At 32.9% G+C, this 9933-nt stretch overlaps 1 protein-coding gene across 1 annotated transcript; it reads right to left on the bottom strand.

Moving 5' to 3' along the window:
- Positions 1-7768: 7768 nt before the first annotated feature.
- LOC120079538 (large ribosomal subunit protein uL29) lies at positions 7769-9435 on the bottom strand. The gene is made up of 4 exons (XM_039033751.2): positions 9302-9435; positions 9041-9176; positions 8792-8948; positions 7769-7994 (listed from the first exon to the last, which is right to left on the bottom strand). The coding sequence occupies exons 1-4, from the start codon at positions 9303-9305 to the stop codon at positions 7920-7922; spliced, it is 372 nt and encodes a 123-aa protein (XP_038889679.1). The 5' UTR covers positions 9306-9435; the 3' UTR covers positions 7769-7919.
- Between the last annotated feature and the right edge of the window lie 498 nt (positions 9436-9933).

Genomic DNA, 9933 nt, shown 5'->3' on the forward strand with positions numbered 1-9933 from the left:
TGGATATGAAATTTAAATGGTATTTATTAATGTCCAATAAATTATGTATTATGTTTATAAACTTTGGTTTCTTTTAATTAAGTATTGTCTTAATTTGAATTTATACGTATCCAGATCGATTGACTATCAATATATAGGTCATTCTTTGATGTGATTAAAAAAATTAATTAATGGCTGATGTATAAATAAATAAATACATATATCAGATGTTATCTAAATCGTGATCTATATACATACGTGTGTGAGTGCAATATGGCCTAGTTTTAAAAATAATAAAATGTGTATTAGCAAAAAAGAAAAATAAAAAAAAAATAAAAATAAATGTGTCGATTATAAAATTTACGTGTTTGCATTGAGTTGAGGTACTGAAATATTTTATATTAATGTCGATTTTTGCTAGTTTGATTCTAAATGTATAAAATTCAACCAAGGGGTGGGAAGGCATATGAAAAGCAAAAACATTTTATTCATGGGTTTTTATTTGTTTATTGTTGATTTATTGGGAGAAATTGTATAACCGTTGTTAAAGTGGGCTTAACTCAATAGTGATTGATACGAACTTTTTCCTAAAAGTTGAAGGTTCGATCCTCATCCCCTCAGTTGTTGTACTGGAAAAAAATTAATTGTATAATAGTGGTCACCGAGTTGAGAAAGAGAAGACAGGGGCGATAGCTAAAGAGATGCGGATGGCAGCCCTGAAGCATTTCATTGCTTACTATGCCTCATCTACACAACTCTATATAACATCAAGTTAAATTAATTCAAACTTGGGGACAAAAAAATTGAGTTTTGTTAAGAATTAGTGCAAACTTAATTTGCAAATAATCAAAGTAACTTTTAGGGGTTGTTTGGGATGATGAGTTAAGATAAGATGTTTGAAGTTCATATATCTGTAGAGTTCATATATCTATGTTTAGGGTCCAAAGTTATTTGAGTTTTGTTAAGAATTAGTACAAACTTAATTTGCAAGTAATCAAATTTGCTTCTAGGAACTGTTTGGGGCGCTGAGTTGAGATGGAATGTCTGGAGTTTATATGTTTGGGGTGCAGAGTTATTTGAGTTTTGTTAAGAATTAGTACAAACTTAATTTGCAAGTAATCAAATTAGCTTTTAGGAGCTGTTTGTTTTGGGTTTTATGTCCTAAAACTCGTGGTATGTAAACAATGGAGCTTATTCTGAAAATTCAATAAAGGTGTTATTGAATAGATCTATTACTTGAATAGAAATCCAATAAACTTAAAAGTCCCTTGACTATTGGATGAGTACTTGAACTTTATGTGGAGACATAAAGGTGGATCAGGTTTGAGTAAATAGTCAAAATGATCTATAGTACATGGATAAGGTTGGGTACCTTATTCTGGTAATACTATTGGATACGGCCTGCTCTGTAGTTGTTACAAGGAGTTGTAAAGTGCTACAAACGAAGTGATCCTAATTCATTCATGTTGGACATGAGGAATGGGGGTGTCCTTGTGCAAAAGAGTTTGTACAAGATCGGACCACGAAATGAGTCACTCTTACTTTATAACGTTGTTTATTGTTTAAAACTGACTATTTCAAAACAATGACCTAGGTAAATTGACCTTAATCCTGAGCTAAATATGAATTCTTGTTTATCTGGGATTGCCCTTAGATTTTCATATGTGAGGGTTGGCTCAACAACGCCGGCTCAATATGACTGTCATTTTAGGGGTAAGACTGGATAGATAGCTGGGAACATAGGGTGCAAGAGGGAATTCACTCCTACCCACTTTGGGGATCGTAGAGAGGTTGTTCCCTTAAGTTCTAATTCTGGAGCTTGAACAAGGGATTCCGCCCTCTCATTTGGCATGAGAGGGACTCGGTTTTATGATTGGATCACAAAACATTTGTTCATTAGAAGATTAGTGGGGACTTAAGGAACAAGAGGTAATTTCAGGGTTAAACAGAGATTTGACCCAGCCGTTATTACGAACAATCTATGAAGGGCTAACTTACTAATCATGGTTATATCGAATGGACATAATATATCTACAGTGAGGAGGGGAGTTTAACTATGGGTTTTAGTGGAGTAACCCAATAGTTAACGAATGGGGGTTAGATCGGTCTAATGAGTTTAGCCGATTAATCTCGGATCGTTGGAGTCCATGATCTGTAGGTTCATGAGGTCCCCTTACTAGCTCGGAAATGGATTAGCTCTAGAGTAGCGTGATAAGTTAATTTGAAACGTTCAAATTAGAATCAAACGGAATTGGAGAAAATATATTTAAATATTATTTAAATATATGGAGATGAATTTGTGTAAAAATTAATTTAATATTGGATATTAAATTAATTAGAATTGTTTAAATTGTTTAAATAATTATTTATTGATTATAAAATTAATTTGTGAAATTAATAAATTTTGGTTTTAGAAATAAAACATAATTTTAAAATCAAAATAGATTTTTGAAAATTAAAAAATTACACAAAACTTGAAAAATAGGTTTTTCAAGTTCATCTTCAACTTGCTCACAAGGAACTCACCACCTCTTCTCTTGGTTTACTCCAAGCATGAGCTGCATCTCATGCAACACATCTCTTGGCATGATAGTCTACAATATATTGAAGAGATTGGAGTGAAGAATGAGTGTTGAACCGACTGAATTTTTGCTGAAAAATTCGGATGAATAAGGTGTTTTTCAATGGGTTGGTTCAGTGAGTTTTCTCCATATTTCCTTTGATTCCAGCTTATTTTGAATCCCACAACTCAATCTAGAGCACCGAGAGGATAGTAGAAAATATCTTGTGATGGTCTACACAAGGATTCGAAGGATTTTGCAGCTGGAAATAGAGATTTCGTTGGTTCGGCCAAGGTATATTCTTGAAACCATTAAACTCTGTTTTTAGCATGTTTCTTTTCAACCAAAATTAATGAATTAGAATGCTTATGGATCCTGATTTCTTCCACTGCGTGATGGTGTCGATCCAACAGCTTGGAGCGTTGAGTTGAGATAAAATGTATGGAGTTCATATATTTGTGTTTGTGGTGTAGAGTTATTTGGTTTGAGTTCATATGACTATGTTTGGAGTGTATAGTTGAGTTCATATGTCTGGAATATCTGGGTAGTTTTTTGAACTCTAAGATACTGTTTGGTAACCATTTTTTTTTTTTTTTTTTGAAAATTAAGTCTATGGAGAGTACTTCTACATCCAAATTCCTTCCTTTATTGTCTATTTTTCACTAAGGAACCAAGCCAGATTTTGAGAACTAAAAAAGTGGTTTTTAAAAAGTTATTCTTGTTTTTGGAATTTGGCTAAGAATTCAAAGTGGTATTTAAAAAGTTGTTCTTGTTTTTGGAATTTGGCTAAGAATTCAACTATTGTGCTTAAGAATGATGCAAATTATTATAAGAAATGTGGATGAAATAAGCTTAATTTTAAAAAACAAAAACAAAAAAACAAATGATTACCAAACGAGACATAAATAATATGTTTTTATAATTACTATTTTTGTTCTGAAACTTTTTTTTTAATAATTCTACTCATCTTTATTTAAATAAAATATTGATTGCAATTTTTTTCTTTTAATTTTTAATACTTTTCTTTCTTTCTTTCTTGGGTAGTTAACAACAATTAATCCATTAGATTTATAGAAATATGGTTAAATAAAATAAGAAACCAAAGAGAAATCAAAATATTTTATTCCTATTTTCTTCCATGAATTTCATTATCATCTTCTTCTTTTTCTTAATGTTGTTGCTCTGTATTTTTACTTTATCGTGATTTTTTTTTAAAAAAAAAATTGAATCTCTCCCATCATCTTAGCAACCACATTTCAACAATTTCACTTTCAGTTCCTCCAAATTTGGAGGATCTTCAGAGAGCAAATTTCCATTTTTCACTAATTCTTGCTATGAAATGTTTCACGAAAAAAAATCTTCACTTTATGGGTTTTTTTTTTGTATATGTTATATACTTTTCAACTACATACATAATTTTCGTCTAAATATTCTTAACGTTCATTTGATATGTGAATTCAATTAAATAAAAATATATTTTACAAAATTTTCACGTATAAATATTGCACTTAATGTAGACAAAATACGATTATTTATATAATCAACGAACCTACACCAAACTTTAATAGTCATCACTCTTATAATAGTCAAAAGTGATTGTTGAAGTTGATTATCGAAGATGATTTTTAGTGGAGTTTGTAATCGGAGGTGGTTGTCGGAGCCTGAAATTGATCACACGAAAGTGGTATTGGAGTTTGACATCGAAGGTGGTTTTCGGAGCTCAGAGTTGGTCGTGCGAAGATGATCGTCAAAGTTGATCATCGAAGATGATTTTCGCCGGAGTTTATAGTTGGAAGTGGTTGTCAGAGTCCGAAATTGGTCGCATGAATGTGGTATTGGAGTTGGTTGCCAGAGTTTGTCATCGGAGAAGCCCCAAGTTGGCCGTCAAAGTTGCTCGTTCGAAGATGATTTTGTTGAAGTTCGTAGTTAGAGGTGGTTATCGGAGTTGGTCATTGGAGTTTGTTGTTGAAGGTAGTTGTCGGAGCTTGAAATTAGTCGTTGGAGTTAGTCGTGCGAAGGTGATCGTTGAAGTTGTCATCAGAGGTGGTTGCCAAAGCCCGAAATTAGTTGTCAGAGTTGGTCACATGAAGGTTGTCGGAGCCCCGAGTTGGCTTTCGAAGATTTCATCGTAGGTGGTTGTCGGAGCTCGGAGTTGGTCGCCAAAGTTTTCATCTAAGGTGGTTGTCGGAGCTTGGAATTGGTTGTCGTAGTTTTCACTAGAGGTAGTTGTCGGAGCTCGGAGTTGATCGCTAGAGTTGTCATCGAAAGTGGTCGTCGAAGTTGTAATCGGAGGTGGTAATCAGAGCACGAAGTTAGTTGTCGAAGTTGTCATCAGAGGTGGTTGTCGGAGCACAGAGTTAATTGTTGGAGTTATTCATCAAAGGTGGTTATTGGAGCCTAGAGCTGGTTGTCGAAGTTGTCATCAGAGGTGATTGTCGGAGGCCCGAGTTGGTCGTAGTGTGACAGCGATTGTCGGCCACAGTGGTCGATGGGTGGAGTCATTGAAAACATTGGAAGAAGGGAGAGTTGTGGTGGAGTTGAGTTTTATTTAAAGTTGGGGGGTCAAACATTAAGTTGGTATACAACTCAACTCATGTCGGTGAGCCAAACACCCCTTTAGTTATAATTTATGTTATTGGTTTTTTATTTAGAGTTGTGCCTTTTATTTAGGAGTTCGTGGCCTAGGTTAGTGGGATGGAAGAGATTTTCAAGGTTAGTGGTAGAATTTTAAGGTTAGTGTACTAATGGTTAGTTTTTTTATTTGCCTATAAATACTTGTAATATTTCCACTTCAATGAACAAAGAACTCAATTAAAGCACTTAATCTGCCGTGCAACATTTCTCTCTTGTTTTCACCTTTGTTCTCTTCATCTGTTGTTTTTCATTACATGGTATCAAAACGTTTATGTTTTTTATTTTGCGTTTGAGTTTAAATACTCGGTGAATATGAACGGTAGAAATAATGTTTGTGTAGACAAGCTTATTGGTGATACTTATAATTATTGGAGGCTATGTATGGAAGCTTTTCTTCAAAGACAAGATTTGTGGGATCTTCTTTTTGTTGATGATTCAATTCTAGAAGATACTCTAGAGAATGTCGAGCCACGGAGAAAGTGAAAGATCAAGTGCGACAAAGTTTTATTTGCTCTATAATTCTATTGGTAAGGAGTATATCGAGCATATTTGTGATGAAAAATTCTCCACATAAAGTGTGGGACACACTTGAAAGATTGTTCACTCAAGAGAACACAACGTGATTGCAATATTTGTAAAACAATTTTGTTGGAACAACTCAAGATAATTTTTCAATTTCATAAAATTTTTTGAAGATTAAGATTGTGTTCTAAAATTTTAGAATTTGACAAAGAGGAGCCTATTAGCGATGCAGACGCTTAATTGTTTCGATATCTTATCATGGACTGTGAAAGGAGTTTATACCATTTATTTCTTCCATATGGTTGGGTAAATCAACCTTTTATTGTTGAGTTAGAAAATTTGCTCTCAAATTAAAAAAAAAAAATTGATAAAATAAATGCTTATAATAATAAGCAATCTCATCCCGTGGTGGAAGATGTTCTTTATGCAAAAGACAAGGGAAGAGTTAATTATTCTTCCAAACGTTCTTCCAATGATAGCAATAATTCCAAGGGGAAGGAATAGGATAGTCCAAGAACAAATTTAGATGCGGTAAACTAGGGTACATTAAACGTGATTGTTGAGTAAAAGTGGTGTGTCCTCATTGTGAGAAATTAGGTCATATTATACAAAATTTTCATGTGAATCTCAAAAAAAAAGAACAAATATTGTACATGAAAGTGACAAATCTCAATAAGTTAAATGGGAATCATGCTTATCAATTGAAGCTATTAATATTTTCTAGAAAATGGGAAAAAAAAAAAAAACAAAAACATAAACAAAAAATAGTGGGGTTCAAAACGAGAGTTATGCCGAGAAGCAACCTAGAAAGTAGTTTATGCATTCAAAAGGTGGGGTCCGGGTCTCGTAGTTTGACCATACGACACAATTAAGCATGTGCCTTAATTTCTTTTTGGTTAGGAAATAATGATGGATATTTCTAAAAAAGAAATTAAAAAGTAAATTTAAATTAATAAATAAAGTTCTTGTTTCTATTACTTCTATTATGACATTTTATTACTTGTTTTCTTTACTTGCCATGATAATTCACCTCTCGATATTGAACCCTTAGTTTTACTCTTAACAACTAAAAATAACTCTTTGAGAAGAAAAAAAGAAATGAGTAGAAGCTAGTTCAACCCAAATTCAATTTAGTTTGAGTTGTCATCGACTCAATCAACCTAAATTCATTATTTTTTTTAAAAGCAAATTGTAGAAGTAATCCTTAAAGTAGGCAGTAGTTACCATTGCACCATCAAATTATGAACTTCCATAATTTTAAAAATTAAACCCACAAAAGTTAAATATTAAACTCTCAAATTAAATAATTATTGCAATTTAATAAATTAAATATTTAAGTATAAAAATCCAATTTTAACATTTATATAAGTTTGAAAACTCAATTTCTAAAATTAAAAATTTAAGAATATAATTACAATTACCACTATATTTTATAAATGATTTTTACAATTTATTCTTTTTAATTTAGATTACTTTTCAAGATTTTTTTGAATTATTTATTCTTCAACAATTCTTTAAAAAATAATTATTTTAAATATAATAAAATGTTACCATCTAACAATAGATCACAATAGACATCTATAACTAAAATTTTGCTATATTTACAAATAAGTTGACTCATTTTTCTTTATTTGAATAAGTTGACACGTTAACATTCTACTTCATTTTTCAACTCAAGTTCATTTGGTTTCTAATTATTTCTTTTCTAAAAGGAAAATTGAATCACAAACCAAAGAGATCATTATTCCACACAAGATATCCAACCATTATTCGACAAAATGAAAAATTTTCTTCTCCAAACGAGGAATTCATCTGGTTAGTTGTGGTTGTCTCAGTTCTGATTAGTTTGATGATCAATTTGTTAGTAATCAATCCAATCATTTCAGACTTGACACATTTAAAATAAATCTGCAATGAATAATAAGAATTTCAATCTGTTTCAACAATGCCAAACATATAATTATATAAATGAAAGTCAGATTTAAAAAAACATACTAAATATTTTGTTTAATCTTTAAAGGAAAATGGGAGAAGCTTAAAAAGCAGAAAAAACACAAGTTCAAAACAAGAAAAACGCTAAACTGTCAAAAATATATAATTGTCAATGAAAATAAGACACCTCGGTTTAAGAAGAAAAACCTCGAGAGTAGAACATGAGACAAAACTTGTCAACAAAATTGGTCTGCTGTTGCACATAAAAATATGGACTACTGAATACTACTACTACACCTTAATAGCGTATTTCCTCAATGGAAAGTACATTTCTTTCTTCTTCTGTCTCTCAGTTTTCAAAGAATCCTGCATCACAAAATGGAATCATTCAACAATATGATCCAATTTCGACACAAAACTAGAGAGATAAAGAAATGGTCTGCCAACCAAGTCAAAGCATGACAATTAAATCAAATAAAGGGATCAGAAAAGGATTGAGGGTAAAGTTTTTTTATACATATATCAGATGGTATCAAGCCAAAGCCTACCAAACCCCTACAATATAACGAACCTCATACCTCAAAGTTGATAGTAGAAGATAATGCCAGATGAACTATGTTCAGGTTGGTTGTACACAATATTACTTGAAGAATTGAAGTTTAGAAATCATAATTCTAACAAATGAAAGTCAAATTCCAAACCATTTAATTTTAGTTTTTGAAAATTAAGGTTATAAACAGTAATCCCATGGGTGTGTTGATGATTTGAAAAACCCAAAAACATAGTTTTGTTTCTGATATTTGACTAAGAATTCATGGGTTTATTTGGGGGTGAAAGGAAATTGGACACAAACAAGCAGAAATTTTAAAAATGAAATGGTTGTGAAACGATACTAACTTCAACAATAGATATCAAGGTTGTAAAACTAACAAACCCATCCACTATTCATAGATAAAATTGATAGCATTTCCATTAAATACCAATTCTTTTATTTTCATTTGCAACTTAGAAAATCTCTACAGGTACCGTGCACAAATATTGGCAACATTTAGACATATAATCCGTAATGAAATTTAATTAAACGGTTAAAAGAGGAACATATGAAACCAAGCTGTACTGAAATTAAACGAAGAAACAGGACAGGATAAAGATGAAGCAATTACCTGGTGCTTGGTGAGCCTTCTACGAATGGCCCTGGTCTTCTTTGGGCGGAGATCGAGAGGCAAAAGCTTCTTCTTCTTGTAAGCTTCCCTTAATGCCGCCTTCTGCTTCTGAGAAATTACTGTCAAAACTTGAGCGATCGACAATCTCACCACCTTGCTGCAAAATCAACCACATAGAACAACAAGGTTAACAAAACAATGAGTGAAATCGCGGCGGGAAAAAAGAAAACTCAAAGAAAAAGGGGTCACATTTTGGATAGCTTGTTCGGAGCACCGCCGGTGACTTTGGCGACTCGAAGGAGAGAAAGCTCCGCCTTAAGATCCTTAAGCTGCAACAACAGATCCGACTTCGATTTCTGCCTCAACTCATGAACCTTGATTCTCGCTACAAACCAAAAACACCAAATTGAATAACAAAAATTTCATCGTTTTCCTTGAAAAACAAGAGAGCCAAGAACTGGATTGAGAATGTCTCATTTCGATAGTGATAAGATTTGATTGAGAATTTACCCATTTCTTCCTGTGTGGTCTTCGACTCTGCGCCGCCGCCGGCGAAACCCTAGAAGAGAAGATGGAAGCTGGTGGAAGAGCTGCCACGAGAAAGCTAGGGTTTTCGTGTACGAGAAAAAGGTTGTGTTCTTATATGTATAATTTTTTATTTCCCAAATTTGCCCTTTTGGGCCTGAAAAAATAGGTGGATTTAGCCCACTCAATGATATCGGCCCAATTAGGCTAGGACTTTATTTGGGATTAATTAGATGAATATTGGTATTTTAGGCCCATTTTTGAAAATTTTGATTTATGGTCATTCAATTCACTAAACTTGATTTTTCCATTTTACCCCTTCGTTCCTTGTGGCTTCAAATACGTATATTGTACATTTATCCACTAATGGGTTTTTTTTTTGTACAGATGACCTCATTCAGGAGGCCCAAATGAAAAATGGTCACCTATTAAAAAAGTAATAGAGAGTAACCTTCTGCTTACATCAACCACGTGTAATTTTATCACTTCGCCCCTGAGATGCATCTCGCGTGCTTGCACTACCAAGGAACTTGATCCTCGATGGCTTGTCACTCGATCCTCGATGCATGGTCACTCGATACCCTAATGTCTGGTCATTTAATACGACGACAATCGAC

This window comes from Benincasa hispida, chromosome 6 (genome assembly GCF_027475165.1).
Source record: "Benincasa hispida cultivar pf3 chromosome 6, pf3_genome.v1.1, whole genome shotgun sequence".
Classification (NCBI taxonomy): Eukaryota; Viridiplantae; Streptophyta; class Magnoliopsida; order Cucurbitales; family Cucurbitaceae; genus Benincasa; species Benincasa hispida.